Here is a 16,947-nt window from a genome sequence, read left to right on the forward strand (position 1 = left end):
ACCAATCGAAGTAGGTGCAGTTTATATTATAAATTTTGAAGCTGTCAAATCGCCGCCGACGGTGGTGTAGGGGGTTAAGCCGACTCCCAAAATAGAAATTTCCCCCGTCGGCCTGGGTTCGAGTCCCGGTAAAGATCTAAGAGCATGGTTACACGTACGCATATGGGGGCTTGGGGGCAATAACTAGGATTAAGCATAAAGTAAAAAAAAGAACACAGTACGATCTCTGGACTCTCTGGGTTAATTGATATGACAAATTTGAAATAAATGAAACTCAAAATGGAAAAGTGCTGAATTTGGAACTGAAAATGTAACTCAAAATTGTGAAGTGGAATAAAAAAATATATTTTGTTTGTTTAAACGGCAGGACTAAGGATATATTTTGTGCAATAATTTGCTTTAAACTAACAACGGTATATAAATAAAGGGATAAATCAACATTTGCATAATTAAAGCACTTATTTTGTACCATTTTAGTTGTGAAAAATTCCTGTTTGATTTTGTGAAATACAGTATTTGACTGAATTTTGCATTTTTGATCAGGTGATAATTTTTAACAGAAATTTGCAACATTATTTGCAGTTTTTAAGGTCTTACTCGGTCAAAACAAGGCGCACAGCCAAAAGAACAACCGTTTTGTGCTGCTAACGACCAACACTTACTACCCCTATCACTCGTTTTTCGATTTTGGGAAAATCAATGTTGGCCCAAATTTCGCATTTTTGATAAGGGGTACCATCATCAAAATTTTCAAAAATGGGCCCAAAATGAAGTTTCCCAGATTTGCATGCAAACCAATTGGGAATCATACCAATCAAGTTACGAGTCCTACGAGGTATTACACTCCTCATTTGGACCATTTTTGGCTGCGCTATGGCCCAAAAACTGATTTTTTGTGCCCAAAATCACGTATACGTCGGTTGACAGCAAAGAGCACGGCCTTGTTGCAGTTTCTTAGCTCTAACTTTGTCAAAACAAGACGCACTGCTGAAACAGTGACTGTTTTATGCAGCTTACCTCCGAAACTTAACAGCCCTATACTTACTTTTTGCGTTATTGTTCTGGTTTGTTGCTGCGAAGGCTGATTTAATAGCCAAAAAAGCAGAAAATCTATTTTTAACAGAAATTTGCAATACTATTTTCGGGTTTTTAGCTCTAGCTCGGTCAAATCGAGACGCATAGCCAAATAAATGACCGTTTTGTGCTGCTAACGACCAACACTTACTACCCCTATCACTCGTTTTTCGATTTTGGGAAAATCAATTTTGGCCCAAATTTCGCATTTTTGATAAGGGGTACCATCATCAAAATTTTCAAAAATGGGCCCAAAATGAAGTTTCCCAGATTTGCATGCAAACCAATTGGGAATCATACCAATCAAGTTACGAGTCCTACGAGGTATTACACTCCTCATTTGGACCATTTTTGGCTGCGCTATGGCCCAAAAACTGATTTTTTGTGCCCAAAATCACGTATACGTCGGTTGACAGCAAAGAGCACGGCCTTGTTGCAGTTTCTTAGCTCTAACTTTGTCAAAACAAGACGCACTGCTGAAACAGTGACTGTTTTATGCAGCTTACCTCCGAAACTTAACAGCCCTATACTTACTTTTTGCGTTATTGTTCTGGTTTGTTGCTGCGAAGGCTGATTTAATAGCCAAAAAAGCAGAAAATCTATTTTTAACAGAAATTTGCAATACTATTTTCGGGTTTTTAGCTCTAGCTCGGTCAAATCGAGACGCATAGCCAAATAAATGACCGTTTTGTGCTGCTAACGACCAACACTTACTACCCCTATCACTCGTTTTTCGATTTTGGGAAAATCAATTTTGGCCCAAATTTCGCATTTTTGATAAGGGGTACCATCATCAAAATTTTCAAAAATGGGTTAAAAATTAGGTTTCCCAGATTTGAATGCAAACCATATGGGAATCAAGGCAATCAAGTTACGAGCCCTACGATGTATTACATTCCTTATTTGGACCATTTTTGGTTTAGATATGGGCATAATACTGTCATCTTGAGAGAAAAATCTTGGTAACTTGCATAGTGCTTTTTTGATGAAGGGTAACGTCATACGTTGTATCCCAACCTCGAATTTTGACTCATTTCTCTCCGTGTGCGGACCCCCGTTCGAGCCCAAGTCACCATCTGAAAATGGCAATGGGGGCAGACAAGGACTCTCTGGCTTAATGCTTTCATTGTGCATTTCTTTATTTTTAGTTGATTTGTTTGGACATTTTCGGTTAGTTCTACGTCTGTGTCTGACCTTGCCACCCACGATAGACCACCGGAACTCCCAACGCCCACGGGCACACCAATTAGAATTGTGTGTGTTCTGAGGTGGACAATGGGTGCCACTTGAACTTCGCGCGCTCGATTTCACTTCCATAAGTTTCAGTGGCATAATCCCTGGCCAAGCCCGTTTTCGCCCCATATCCACTTCCACCTCCGCGTGATGTCCCTGTCGATGTCGTTTGTGTAGTTTCCGTGGTCTACGGATTACACTTGTTGGGCCACACCCCGCTGTCTCACTACTCTTTCTGGGAACGGATATCCATGGCAGCAGTTTGGGAATCGAAACCATCATCGATGGTCATGCAAATCAGGGCCAGAGTATTTCGCATTCGTGGTGCCATCGCCGAGGACACTACACATTTATTTGCTCAGCCAGAAGTCCTGCGTCGTTGTTTCCCCACCACGCTGTTGTTGTGATGCCGCCTTGGATGTTGTGTTGTATTCGGATCCAAGGTTCTTAAGCCGCCCTAATACCTTTCCTAATGGTTTCGATGCTCTCCATTAGCGCTACTGGACGCCACTTAATGACACACGTAGTCCGAATGGAAATGCGACTCGCTCGACGGGACTAGAGTGGGGTAGTCCTGGGGAAGTGCCCATATCCACGGTCAATGGCTGTTCTATTTGGTTTCCTGGGTTGATTGGTTATGCAATGCGAAACATCGTATTCTCTGTACGGACATCATAAACACAATGGACCCGTTAAGCATTGAACAATGCAACGATTATGTGTGTATGGAAACAAAGAAACTATGAAACTAATCATGGATACACTAAGAACAAATCGTACACCACTTTTAAAAGATATACTTACTATTCTATACCTTATCTAAAAGGCAATTCAATTCAAAATTCGATAAAGACCAAAGCAGAAAAAGAAAAAGCGCGCGCTTTACCATCCACAAAGCCCCGACCTATCACAACAATCATAAGATCCACTTTTAAAAGCTTGGCATCCACTTGCACATCGGCACTCTTAAAAAAGATTATAAAAGCTCCCACCAATCTGGCACAGCTGACGATCAGTTGTGTGGTTAGTCTCCACGTGCGTGGTTATCGTAACCAAGAGATCTGTAAACAAATATATTTTCAATGGAAAAACTTGAACCTGATGATATTGAAGTGCGCCAGGTGTCCGTGGAAGAATCGGGTGATCTGATGACATTTCTGCTGGCCTACTATTACCCAGAGGAGCCACTTACGGCAGGCACAAGCCCACCGGAACCAGATGCGGCTGATAAGGAATTTCTGCTATCGAATGTTCCCTTTGGAACGTGCTTTATGGCGCTGCAAGCAGGCAGGATAGTAGCTGGCGTGGTGGCTGGTCCCAAGGATGACCACGAACCAGAACACATGATCGAGGAAGCCAGAAAGCATGCCGGCAGTAAGTGGGGACGCATTCTACACATGCTGTCTGCCGTGGAGTCCGCCACCGATGTCTGCCGGCGGTTCAATGTCCCCAGCTCGATTCACGTCCATGCCTTAGGCGTTAATTCGGAACTTCGAGGTCATAGCCTGGGCGCCCGCCTAATGATCGCCGTTGCCCAGAGGGCCAGGGACTTGGGACACCATTTGGTATCCGTGGACTGCACCAGTGTCTACTCCGCTAGGTTGGTCCAGCGTTTGGGCTATGAGCTAATCAATACTATACGGTATGTGGATCATCTGGATGATAGTGGACAGCAGGTCATCCGTCCACCACCGCCACATGAAAGTGTCCAGACCTTCGTGTTGCGCCTATAGGCAATCATAACTGGCCAACTTGTACTGAGGAACCCTATCATCATATCACATTAACACCCACAACGCACCCCAAAAGCGTTAAAATGGTTATCAGTATTCCTTATCAGAATATAATAAGAACCTGGCATTTAGGCACTTGATGGCCATAAAAATGTAACCAACGATAAACATGTAAAGGGTTGCAACTTTGTATTTTATATATCAGAAAGTTTAATCAGAAGAATTTATGTGTACATATTTTTGCATTTTGATATAAAAAAGATGTATAATATATAATATATAACATTTCGATGCCATTAGACTTAAATAATTTAAAATATATTATTTAAATGCAATTTTCAATTACAATACCTTCAATTTAAAATACTTAAGGATAAAACGAAATTTTGTTAAGTGTACTAATCCAGAGATTGCCTGGGCCCTAAGTGTCTTGAGACTAATTAGTGATGTTAACTGAAAATTCAATTGTTGTTATGAGCCACTTGTGCGGTGCTTATGCTAGAATTAGGTGGGTGAGCATGTGGATTGTTGCCATGACAACTTCTGGGCTCCAAGGACTCCACATGCCAGGTGCCGCCGAATGGAGTCAGGGCGAATAAATCTCTAATTAATAATCCCTAATGAGGAGCTGCAATCTTGAAGTACCTTTGCAAATTAAGCTATACACTTGGTCGATTGCTTTGTTATTTATTTCTTTAAGTCCTTTGGCATTAACTGAATACCAAAATCCTCTGAATATGCTTTATTTTACACAAAAATTTGTGATTTAATAAGTTTTTAATGGCAAAGGAAAGGAAAATATTTTAGAAAAGGAAAGAAGTAGGAATTCCTCGTAAAGGTGTCGGTTTCACCTCAAGCTTTAGACAATTTGCTAGTCGATGCTCTTCGATATTATGTAATAAGTGTCGTTCCTTGGCGCGTGACTGACTGCCCAGTTGGAGTCATTCGATTCCGATCCATGTGATTCCGTATGGGGCACGTGCAGGTCCAAAATCTCTATCTGCAACTGTATCCATTGCCCTGTGAACTGCGCTCCAGCTCAACCCCATGGGCATATTTTGCCGACCAGTTGCAACCGCAGTGGTGCAGTGGGTGGTGCTGGATGGTGCTGGACGGTAATGGGTCGTTGGGTGGTTGGGTGGCTTAGCGGCTAGGTAACCGACAATTATTCATTGCGCATACGACGCGTTGGACGCGCTAATTAGACACTGCAGCTGCTGCAGCTGTCGATAATGAAGCCGCTTCTGCTTGCAGCCTTCTGCTATTGCAAGTTATATGATTATGCCGCTGCCAGTTGCCTCGGCCTCTGTCTCTCCCTCAGCCAGTTACCACGCCCACTGGCCAACGGGCACGTCCACCAACGCCCACCAGATAGAATGGGCCCTGGCAGCCTGTTTAAGCTGTGAAGCACGTCCTTTTTGAGCCGGGGCCATCTGACGTGGCATGCATTCCAGTCCACTGTACACCACTCCGATTCCCGGCACCCGGATCCCTACTCCCTACTCCCCCAGCGATGCTAAATGGCCGCGTGCAAACTTTGCTGCCGGCCAAAAGCAAACTGGCCAAGAAACCAGTAACAAGTAACAAAAGTGCGGCAGCACAAGTTTCTCCTTTCTCCGCCCAGAAAAAAAAAATAAATAAAATAAAATAAAATGAAAAAAGGGACATGAAGAAGTTTTTCTGGCAAAGAATCAGCAGCCTGATTGCGGCAGCAGATCAAAGGAACCATGCCCGTAATGGGATTCTGGATGACATCAGCTCAAAACTGGAGCACACTGGCTGCTCGCCATCGAATCGACAACTTTTCGGGCCCAAGTAGTGGCACTCGAATAAGAAACAAAAACAACAATTTAACCTTTTAAAAATCAGAATACAACATACCTTTGAAACATATCTTGAATCAGTCTTCGATTTCAGTTGCATTTCGAAACATTTCTAGAATTTATATATTTTATTAAGAGGATGAAACCCCTGTTTTGTTTAAGTCCATATATTTTTAAGGGTATATATTTATAAATATATAAACCTGCATATAGTATTTCTCATCTGCATGGGTGTTGTATAAATAAGATATGTTCCTGCATCCTTTGGGTTGATTGTTGGCCGTGTTTATGTTGCTGCTGCTCGTATTGCTATTGTCGCCGTTGTCGTTTTTATTGCCCGGCTGTCAATATCCGTGTCCGCATCCGTTGGCACATTTCCCAGTCGAGCAGGACATTTGTCTGCGTTTGGGCCTCCGATTCGCAGGCACTTTGCACACTGACCTTTGGCTCCCACGTGCCCCATCAGCCAGGTCCTACTGCTCCTGCCACTTCAGCCGCTCCCGTGTGCTGCATGATCCGACCTTAAGGATATATATGTGTGTGGCCATAAACAACAGGATATGAAATGACTGCCTCGAGTGGTCCCGGGGACAGGGATCTCTTGCTCACCCGTGACCCCCCAACACTGATATCCTTGCTGCTGCTCCTGCTCCTGCTACCGATGCCCTTGGCTACGCACGATTTAAATTAAATTGCACTTGACGCATTTTCCGGGAGAACAGGCGAAGGATAAGAAGGTGGCACAGAGAAGCCACAGAGACTCGGCCCTATGACATGGGGTTACTCCTGCCAGTCCTCATGCACCACACCACCTATTGTGATTCAATTAGTGCGCCTAGGTCGGGGCCAGATGGTCCTCCGGAACACCGCTTCCTGGCCATCTGGAGGCCAAGTGGCCGTAAATAAATAATAAATGTAATCCCAAGCTTGGACCCACATCCCAGGTACAGGACCATAAGGGATGGTGGAGCAAAAAAGGATTGCGCCGGCTGGGGTCATTGAACCAGCAGAGATCACAGGTCAGGATGGATGAATGACTGGATTGATGGATGGCAGATTGGATGGAAAAACCTTTGGCAGGAGGAATTAATGGAGAAAATGGATGAATAGATGATGGAAGGACAAATCGGGATAAGGGTAAACTCAAAGAAATCATAAGAATAGAGTGATAAACTAAAGATACATCTGTATATATATTTATTATATAAAAAGGGTAAACTAATCCTTGCAATAAAGTGGTCTTTGGTGATTATCTATTCCGAAACATTTACGGACAAATAAGTAATCCCTAGGAGATACAATTCTGTTAAATATCCCGGTCATCGTCTAACTCAATTTGGGTTCAGCCAGTTCCATGATAAAATAGTTCCATCAAGTAAACGAGATTATCCTCGAATACTCTATAAGCGGGATGCTCTTGCAGAATCAGGACCACATGGAATCCGCAATAACCGGGCTTTGCAGCATGGACAAGAAAGTGAAGGAGCGAAACGGTAAGGAAAGGATAGCTGGGAAGCTGGGAGTGCACACAGAAATCTAATTTAAAATCTGCACACATGTGGAGAGCTTGGGGGCAGAAAGAAGGTGGTGATGGCGGCGGTTGGGTGGTGTAGTATTAGGAGCCGATTTTTAAGGAAGGGGTGGGGGTTCAAAGGTTCAGCGACAGACAACAGATGGGCGCTCTGAATCACCTGTGCATAGTGGGGTAAAGCCAAAGGTAGACGAAGCAAACAGTCGACAAAACAAAATCAAACCCATCCCCTCTTTTGCACCGTCGATGGATGTGTTGAGTGGACTTGCGATTTAATCTTATAATGATGCTGGCCTCCGACCAAGTTACAGTTCTCGACTCCAGAGTCTCGAGTCCCAGTTACCAGTTCCCCTATCCTGTATCTCGAATTCCTGGCCTTATTTACACGTCCTCGCAGTTCATCGCTTGATGGGATGAATGCTAGTGAAGTTAGATCCCGATTACGGGCAGGCAAACACCTGCCCGGCGTATCCATTCACTGCATTCTACGGCAGAAGGACTACCCAGATATTTGCCGGAATGAGAAGATTTTCCGTTGAACCATTAGGAATTGTATGGGATTCAAACAATTTTAGAGCAGAATGCTAGGCCACGCACCATAAAAGTTCTTGCGGCAGCTCCAGCTCCATTTCGAGTCCACCTACACTTCGGAAAAGTAGGGGATATCAATCGAAATTGGCTACTTTTAACAGATTTTCGTTTCAAAGGATAAAAATGTACCTTTTTCAAAAATATTTTATCTAATACAGAATATATATAAACATATATTTGTTCTACAAATTGAAATATTATTTGCAGTGTACTTAGTAGGCATTGCCAGGGCAACCGCCCCGACATTCTAATCCCCCGTTGGAAAAATAGTTGATGTTCCTTGCATCAGGCCCGCAGGACTAACAACATGCTGAAAGAATTCAAAAGGAATCTCTGCGTTTTGCAACTGGATTTACATTTATGTGGCTTGTTAACAGTTAATTTGCTAAAATTTAAATGAATGTTTGAACTCTATGGTGATTTTTTCTGCGATTCACTTGGTTGGTTCTCCTCTCTCTTATCCCTGGTCTCCTGGGAATCATCCTGAATGCCACTACTTCCAGGCTGTTGTTCATCCACCGGGGACTGCGTGGGAAAAGGGTCTACGGCGTAGGATCTCTCATCGGTCACCAGGAGACTTAAAATTGATGTGGAAGTCACCATTGTGGTATTGGGTTTAATACCGTATTTGCCCAACCGTTCACCCTTCTCGCTGGCAATCGTATCCGTTCTCAGGTACTCCGCCCCCTTTTTGGTGATCACACAGAGATCGATATTCGATCCGGAGCCCAAGTCATTGAACACGCCCGCCGAAATGGCCTCGCGGACCAATTGCTTACCCTGCTCCCGATCCAAATCGGATCTCCAGCCGTGTTCCAGTACAGACATCGCTGCTAAAGTACCAGAACCCATTGCCGCATAGGGTATCTTGTCATTCGAACCACACGGATAGATACAGTAGATCTGGGGACCAGTCCTGTCCACACCGCCCATCACCAGAGCAGCTCCAATGTGACCCTGGTAACGGAACAAGGTCCGGCGGAGCAGCATGCTGGCACAGACCACCGGCACTTGTCTGCCGGTGTTTAGCTGGTGGAGATCCAACTCGGAGGAGGTCATCAGGGTCATCATCTCTGTGTCGGCAGCGGTTCCAGCTCCGCAGCAACTGAGAAATAGAAAACCTTAGTTTTCTATAATTTTCTTCAATTTTACTACATACTAAATGTGATCCTGAAGATGATGAATTTTAGAGCAGTTCTTGTCGGATACAATGGGTCCTTCAGTGGCTCGAGTATCTGCGCCGAGGATAACGCCGTCCTTATAGATAATGCCCACGATGGAAGTGCCCGTGCGAATCGCCTTCGGTGGCTCAAATCCCTTGGCCACTAGGTCAGCATTTCTGGGGTAAAAGAAGATTCCATTAAAACTTATAGATATATCTCATTGATAAAATGATAGCTAACCGTCTGCAATTGATGAAGTTGAATCCGCAACGCGTTCCAGGATAATCCTTGGACTTGCTTTGAACTGCTCCTTGAGCGGAAAATGGGAAAAGCATGGTGTGTTGGAAAATATATAATGTTTTATCTCTATATTTTGTTAGTGGCTACCCAGAAAACTTATTCATTTGAGTAATATGTTAAAATGGGACATGAAAATCAAAGTTGAATATTTATGAAAATGATTTTTTGGTTAATAAAAATTTGCAACTCCGAAATATAAGATAATCATTTTAAAACGCGATACTTTGCGGCAATCGAGCATGTGTTTAAGCGAAAAGAAATTGAAAATGTGCATTGAGGTGGAAAACTATCATAAAAAAAATGTGAAAATCGTGGAAATGGTCGGTGGAAAGCCATCAGTTTCCACCCATTTTCCGACTGCATTTCAAATGCCAAACAATTTGACAGAGCTTAATTGGTTGCTCAGCCCATGAATTTGCATATGAGTGGGTGTGTGTGTGTGTGCTTGGGTTTTGTGCGTGTGTGGTCGAAAGTTTGTCCTTGTGACATGAGGGACGTGTATGTGTGTATTGGTAACTGCAACTGTTTGTCCTTCTGCACGCACACTGATATGAACTGACAGGCGGTGTAAGAGTGTGTGTTTGTATATGGTCCTGCCTCCTGGCTCCTGCCTCCCGTCTCCTGCATCCTGTATTTGTGTTTGTGTTTGCGCTTGCATTCGTATGGGAGCTCCATAATCCGAGGACATGGATACTTAAGCCCCGGGAATGGGTCCATGTAAGTTGGTCAGCTTCAGATCCCTGACACCGGCACATGTCGCACAAATCAATTAGCATTAATTAGAATCCAATTATATTTTAATCAACATTTGGCCAGCGCCAACTGCAGTGAGTGCAATGTTCACTTCAAGCCGTGCTGCAATGTTGCAACATTGCCGAATCATGCAACCAACTTTGGCAACTCAATTGCGTGGGCGGGGCCAAAAAAAAAAAAAAAAGTTTCCTAGACTTTTTTGCCACCCGGAAAAAACATTTTAAAACTATTATGGATTTTTTTTTGCATTTTTAATTAGTTTATGTATATTTTTTTATGAATAATCCCCAGCAAACTCCAGTGAACATGTTTGCCACTTGAATGATTTATAATGTGACAGCCAAGTAATAATATAACTAACTGACTTTGGTAAATAAATTCAGAATGACAGATATTCTCTTTGAAAGCTTTTTATTTTACTAAAAGAAAGAAACATTCTGTACAATTTGCTCACGTAAAAGAGGTACAATATATAAATATATTCCTAACAAAACAAATCAATCTTCTAAGAACTTCGACTAATTTTCTCCTACTGCATTTTCCAGCCCCGGAAAACTTTTCCTCAGCAATTTAGGGCCAGAAAACTTTTGCAACAAATGCAAATGCAACTGGAACAATTTTCCTCTTTTTTTTTTTGCCGCTTACTGTTCCTCTCCCTTTTTATTTTTCGGAATATTTTGGGCTGGGATTTTTAGTTTTTGGCATTCGGACAGCTGTCGGCGTCGGCAGTTGGCTTTTCAATTAGGCGGATCCGCAAACACCTGGCTAAAGGAAAATCCAGCGACAATCGAGATGCAGGCCTAAAAATGCGAAACTAATCAAAAAGTTGGCAATCAATTTTGATTTCTGTTTTGTTAACAGCAATTGGAAAAGTTTGACGCCCCCTTTCACCCTAAAAAAAAAGAAAACAACAACAGGTTGATGTACCCACCATTGGTATCCCTTTATTTTTGGTTTTCCCTTTTTTTTTGTGGTTGTAACTTTGCCAGGATAATTATGGGGGTTCGAATCCTGCCGCTGACAAAGGGTGCGTCCTTGGCTGATTGGGAGATTAAAATTTAATAAGATTATAAAGTCATTTCGGTCGAATGTTTATTCGGGTTTGTCTCCGGCACTTTGGGCCGTGCCTGGTGTTTGCCGTAAATAAGGACATAAATAATTAAGATTATCGCAGACTCAGTTGATGTCGTCTGGCTATTGATTGATAATCACCAGAGGCTCGGCCGCAGGACCACTCCAAAAGGGGAATATCTAAAGGGGGTTCGATATATGATAGAAGATTGGTTTGGTATATGTGGTCTTACTTTTAATATTCCTTTGCTAGGTATATTTTTCATTGTAAATAATGTGTAATACTCAGATCCACAGAAGATTTCCTTATTTAAACATTTCTTGTGCTAGTCAATCGGTTAATTTGCTAACATAAGAAACATGACCAAGAGTTGAACTAGAAAATCATTACTTGCCCAGAAATTTTTATTTGAAATATTTCCCAGCATTTAATAAAAGCTTCAGTTTTGCACTCAGAATTCAAAGTGCGATCATTCATTCCAAAACCGCTGCTATATTTCCCATGAGGATGACTTTGAGTTGGCAGAGAATACACACACACACACACACATATACATACACAGTGAAACCCCGCCTCCATTTCAATCCCAAAAAACGACGGCTTGATGAGTCCTTTGATGTTGCCTTGCTGTCCATTTCCCATTTCCTGGCCGTCGACGAAAAGCTATTCCCAGTCGAATGGCCACTGCATCCTTGTGGACCAGTGCACTCGCTATTAACACACATCCATCCATATCCATATCCATATCCATATCTATCCTATATCGAACATCCAACATCCGACATCCGCCGTCCACTGCCAAAGGACAAACGGCCTTTGAGCCATTGTCGTTTCGAGGGGCACCGAGTTCAGTTGGCACATTTATGCGGCAGTTGAGCGACAAAGCGCGACCAGGATAATGGACACATCAAACCGGCGGTGAAATATCTATGCACACAAAAAAGTAAAAATCTGGAAAATCTGGATTTTACAGTATTTAAAAATACAAATCTTAATCTTAAGGAAACCTCATTTGATAATCAGCCTTTTAGGTACTTTCTTCGGATCATTTGAGATCTGAAAACGGTATTTATACTATCAGGATTACACTTTTTTTTAAAGTGCACAAAGCCAGCAGGTGTGTGGTTTAGTTTTACGTTGAACACTTGTCAATAGATTGGAGTGAAAACTCCGGAGGAGTCAATGGCGTGGAAGCGCGATTTGGCCCAGGCCGCCAACCAGTGGCAAAAACAAAGAAGCTGAGAACTGAGAAGATGAAGCGGCTGGAACTGTTGCAACCACATAATTCAATTAGTTATAGTCGTGCTTACTCTGCCCGGGCTTCCTGTGCCCCATAACCCATGGAATGTGCAACATGTGTGGCACCAGCAGTCTGTTGCAGCAATTAAACGGGAATTTCATTTCGGCTTCGCGACGGCAACTTGCCACAGCAATAGTGGCAGCAGCAACACCCACAGCAGCAGCAGCGGCAAAAGCAGCACAGCAGCAACATCATCTTCTGGGGCCATGTGGAACATGAAAGTCGAAAATAAAATGAAAATTGCTGAGAGTAGTCTATCAATCGAATGGATTTTACCCACTATTTGATAGGTTATTGTAATTAACTATAGATTAAGTTATCATCAATCAAGTCAGTAAATATATTATAGCATTTCTAAGAAAGTTGTTGCAAGTTCTTTAACAATCTATTACCCCTTCTCAATCTAATATAAAGCTGTGTTGACCATGTTCGCTTTGAATGGCCTGCTGTTTAAGAGCATTCGAACTCTTGTTAACCCATTAATGTTCACCGTACCCCAGCTGGGCCTGGATTTCGTGCCCTTGCCCAACTAACTTGGCAACTTGTTTACCCAGCAGGCAGTCTTTGGGCATGGAACTCTCAAATATGTACTCGGTAAATGCATAACCTGAAAGAACAATAAGCAAATCGTTAAGATTCGCAAACTTTTCACAATACAATTGCTGGCAGTTGGCCATTCAAGTCCTGGCAAAGCCAAGATACATATAATACTCTGCCATCAGGGCGTATTATTAATATAAAGATTAGAATTTAAGTAGATCAGGTCTGTACCTTAAACTGTTGATTACTAAACAATAATTTAAGCCATGAATTATTGCGTAATGACTATCATTCGATTGATTCAAAAATTCAAAGGACTTTCAATGGTAAGCTGTTCTCCTATTGTTGTTTTTCCACTTCTGCCACTACTTTCTCTGCACTTTCTTTCTGCCGGGGAAAGTTTACCCATCCTTGAGGTGTATAATATGTGTGGGTGAAATGTAGGTGCGAACTGCACGTCGTTTGCATCTGTGCGCGTGTGTTGTTAGCACAATTACACCCACTCCCCCCTAGTATATATCCAGATATATGTACATATATATATATATATATATTGCACATATGGGAGGTTATGACTTAATAAATACTCCCCAGTGTGCGCAATGTGGCTGGCAATTTAATAACAAAGGCAAACGGCACTAAAATAAAAAGTAAAACGGAAGCCAGACTATGCTCTTCGTATATGTATATGGGGAATGCCTTTGATTTACTCCACGAGTGCAGCAAATGTTGCCCGGAGTGCGGATTCCGGCGGATCGAGAGCAAACGGAATGCAGAGAAAGATGATGCTTACATATTATAGGCAAGAATGATGTAAAGATTTTTGGTGATGGTGATGAAATAATTAACATTAACTTTGCTAAAGTTTCATATTAAAAAAAAAAACTTATATTTGTGGATCAACACCTACAACTAAGTCAACAAATTGGGTCTAAGCAGGGCTCTAGTTTAGTGGTGGTAGACAGCAGCTGGAGCGGCGTAGGATGCGTAGACGGGGGCCACTGGAGCTACGGCCTTGACGACGGTCTTAACCAATGGCTCACGGTTAACCACGGCATTGAATCCATTGATGGGATCGGCGGTGTACTGAACTGTGCGCTTGAATCCATCGGAATCGATCAAGGAATACTCGCCACGTACCACATCACCATCACGCTCCTCCACCTGGCTCTTGGAATCACCCGACAGCGAATCCTGCACATCGTAGGCGTACTTGTACTGGGGATGGGGATCGTACTCCTCGTCAGCCTTGGCCAGCACCGGATGGGCCACGGTCTTTAGAACGGCAGCAGGAGCAGGTCCTGCATAGGTAGCCACCGGTGTGGCGGCATGGTACACCTGTGCGGCAGGCAGGACACCGGCACTGGCGGCAGCGATCAACGCGAAGAGAGCCACGAACTGCAGAAATTAAATATTAAAAAGAAGTATTTCATTAATAAGCTTAAATATTTTTTAAAATATATAAATAAAATACATCATTTAAGAGCCGAAAAGTATGGGATTTTACTTAAAAACTTTAGTTTACGTTAAATAAAACATAACACCACTATTAATTATTTGAAAATGAAATTTACATAAGCTCCTAACTCTTTTATTTATAGATATTCCTTTTGGTCCTGGTCAACCCACCTTGAATGCCATTTTAGTAGCTGGATTTGAAGACTGAAAGTCGATTGATGTGACTGAGTCGATAGCTGGAAGCTGTTTGATAAGAAATCCAGCCGTTGCAACGCCTTTATAGCCAAAATGGTTCACCTGGTGACGATGTACTTACCACTCTCATTACCCAAATCCATAAACCCACAAAACCCAAAGCCCAGCCAAAACAAAGTACCGCCCAAGGCCGACTCTACGGACCTTTTGTGTAGCAAATCAAGCAATTTGACACAGTCGGCAACCAGAAAAGTACACCAACAAAAATCATAATAACAAAACATATGTGTGCCAGTAAGTATGCCAGTCAGAGCCTCGTTTTGTAATGTGCGTAGATATTTTGGCAAACCGGTCTGGCCAACAACTGTCCAAGTTAATGACAACTATTCTCTTTTTTTCGGCTTTTAGCAATGACATAAATCGTAATAGATATACCAAGACAAACTGGCCCAGTGGCCTAAGACTAACCAGGCGGCAATGTAATATTTTAATCATTACTCTGTGATTTCGGGATCCAGTCAACTTGGCTTGTCATCTTCATCTGGCCGGAATATAGAAATGGCAAGTCATGGCACAGAATTTGAGTGATTGCTGGAACTGAGAACTCGGAACGTAAACAGTATGCAAAAGTGAGTATTATTTAAACTTTAAAACTGTATTCACAGAATATTTATATAAGGGCAGATATTCTTAATAATTGCCTGAGATATATAGGTTTCTTCACTACGAAATTGAATTTTGATATTAAAATATTTTGATATTTGGATGACATACGAAAAAGTAAATAATCTACCTTCCATGTGCCTTTGAGCTTTGAGAATTTATTGAAATCTGCAGACTGTTGGACATGACGGCCAACATAAGTCCAACTCCAAGTTTAATTACGAATATGAGTGGTAGAATCTGATGGAAGAAGGTGGAGGAGATTGGGATTGGGATGGGAGGTGGAGCTGTAGATCCTTAGCCAGCAGGAGGTCTCTGCTAATGGTGTAAATGGTGCGCAGCCTTGGCTAAATATCCGTTCTATCAAATTCAATTAAAGTTGACATGGGTTCCCAGCTGGCCTCGAGGACTGCAGCTGGTTTTGGGTTTTCGGTTTTGGGCTTTTTGTATATAGGAACCCAGATTCTGTCAGGTCAGGTCAGTTCCAGGCCCTCCTCTCATTTGCTGTATCCAATTTTTGAATCAATTTCCAACGACAAACACACACGGCCTACCGAATCAAAGGAAATACTTAGGCGGCAAGGAAAAAGTGGCCAACGCCCAGGCGTAATAAGACAAACGGAAAAGCGGAGCAAAAATCGGGGAAAAGGTTCGCCCTGCCACAAGGCTTTTCACTTTTTCCTTCCTTTTCCTTTTTTTTTTTTTTTTTTTTTGAGGGGAAAATTGCGGCACTGTGTTGCTTAAATTAAAACACAGGCATTTGGAGGGGGTAAGCCTCTGCCCGAAAAAATAAAAGGGAGGCAAATTTGCAATTGCCTTCAGATGGAAGTCCGGGGCAATTGTGAGATCGGGCCAGGGACATGCACTCGGGTCATGGCCTCAGGAAGGCCCCCGTGAAACCCCCCTTTCGGAAACCCTCTGGAAATCCCCTCCAGAAACTGCCCTTCTGTTGCTGCTCGCTGAGTGTAAATTTGCTCGTTAAATTTGTTGGCACTCTCGACTAATTTGCACTTGTAACGCAATGGTCTGAGTTTTAGTGGAGGCCTTCAGGGGTGGCGGTTTTCAAGGGGTTTTTTGAGATTGGAGCTCGGAGGGTTGGGGTTTTTTAGGACGTGGATGCAGGATGCTTTGCATCGGGCTAATTGAAAAGACGATGGCCAGAAGCGTAACCCCGCTCCGCCGTTGGCCCACTTAAAGTTCCCAGCTAAATAGCCCCAAGTAGCTGCAGATCGGCCATGTATACGCAGAAAAAATAAATCAAGTATTTAGCACTCGCAAACTGCAATTAAACACTTGAAAGTTGCCACGGGAGAAGAAAGTGGCTTCGCTGTAAATAAAGGTGCAGCTTACAGTTCTTAAGATTGCAGCCCTTCTCTGTTTAATTATTAGAACTTCAAAGTATAAGTGTATTATTACCATTTCTGTTTCATCTAATTGTGATTTTAATACACCAATGAGTTACGATTGAAACTACGAAACTTAAAGGTTAGTTTGAGCAAAGATTAAATGACCAAGAAA

General features: G+C 42.6%; 3 protein-coding genes and 1 long non-coding RNA gene across 4 annotated transcripts in view; 2 read left to right on the forward strand and 2 right to left on the reverse strand.

Moving 5' to 3' along the window:
* Positions 1-16,947, forward strand: part of LOC108103233 — an 87,791-nt gene that overhangs the window by 33,316 nt on the left and 37,528 nt on the right. The window contains exons 2-3 of the long non-coding RNA XR_005993750.1: positions 14,715-15,060; positions 15,175-15,395. This is a non-coding gene — a long non-coding RNA (uncharacterized LOC108103233). The remainder of the gene's footprint in view (positions 1-14,714; positions 15,061-15,174; positions 15,396-16,947) is intronic.
* Positions 3,336-4,325, forward strand: LOC108103231 (dopamine N-acetyltransferase). Its single transcript, XM_017208632.1, has one exon. It carries the CDS (start codon positions 3,390-3,392, stop codon positions 4,038-4,040), a length of 651 nt encoding a protein of 216 aa, XP_017064121.1. The 5' UTR covers positions 3,336-3,389; the 3' UTR covers positions 4,041-4,325.
* On the reverse strand, positions 8,320-9,517 carry LOC108103229 (proteasome subunit beta type-7). Its single transcript, XM_017208629.1, has 3 exons — positions 9,389-9,517; positions 9,145-9,324; positions 8,320-9,090 (listed from the first exon to the last, which is right to left on the reverse strand). The coding sequence occupies exons 1-3, from the start codon at positions 9,481-9,483 to the stop codon at positions 8,397-8,399; spliced, it is 969 nt and encodes a 322-aa protein (XP_017064118.1). The 5' UTR covers positions 9,484-9,517; the 3' UTR covers positions 8,320-8,396.
* On the reverse strand, positions 14,019-14,822 carry LOC108103232 (larval cuticle protein A2B). Its single transcript, XM_017208633.1, has 2 exons — positions 14,743-14,822; positions 14,019-14,511 (listed from the first exon to the last, which is right to left on the reverse strand). The coding sequence occupies exons 1-2, from the start codon at positions 14,752-14,754 to the stop codon at positions 14,062-14,064; spliced, it is 462 nt and encodes a 153-aa protein (XP_017064122.1). The 5' UTR covers positions 14,755-14,822; the 3' UTR covers positions 14,019-14,061.

The sequence above is a fragment of the Drosophila eugracilis genome, unplaced genomic scaffold, assembly GCF_018153835.1.
Source record: "Drosophila eugracilis isolate 14026-0451.02 unplaced genomic scaffold, ASM1815383v1 contig_2161, whole genome shotgun sequence".
Lineage (NCBI taxonomy): Eukaryota > Metazoa > Arthropoda > Insecta > Diptera > Drosophilidae > Drosophila > Drosophila eugracilis.

Bases quoted from the DNA above. Each gene is read 5' to 3' on its own strand.
- LOC108103231 (XM_017208632.1), top strand. From the start codon at position 3,390: ATGGAAAAACTTGAACCTGATGATATTGAAGTGCGCCAGGTGTCCGTG.
- LOC108103229 (XM_017208629.1), bottom strand. From the start codon at position 9,483: ATGCTTTTCCCATTTTCCGCTCAAGGAGCAGTTCAAAGCAAGTCCAAG. The intron at 9,325-9,388 runs GTTAGCTATCAT...CTTTTACCCCAG, and splicing joins AACTTCATCAATTGCAGACG to AAATGCTGACCTAGTGGCCA. The intron at 9,091-9,144 runs GTATGTAGTAAA...TCTATTTCTCAG, and splicing joins CATCTTCAGGATCACATTTA to TTGCTGCGGAGCTGGAACCG.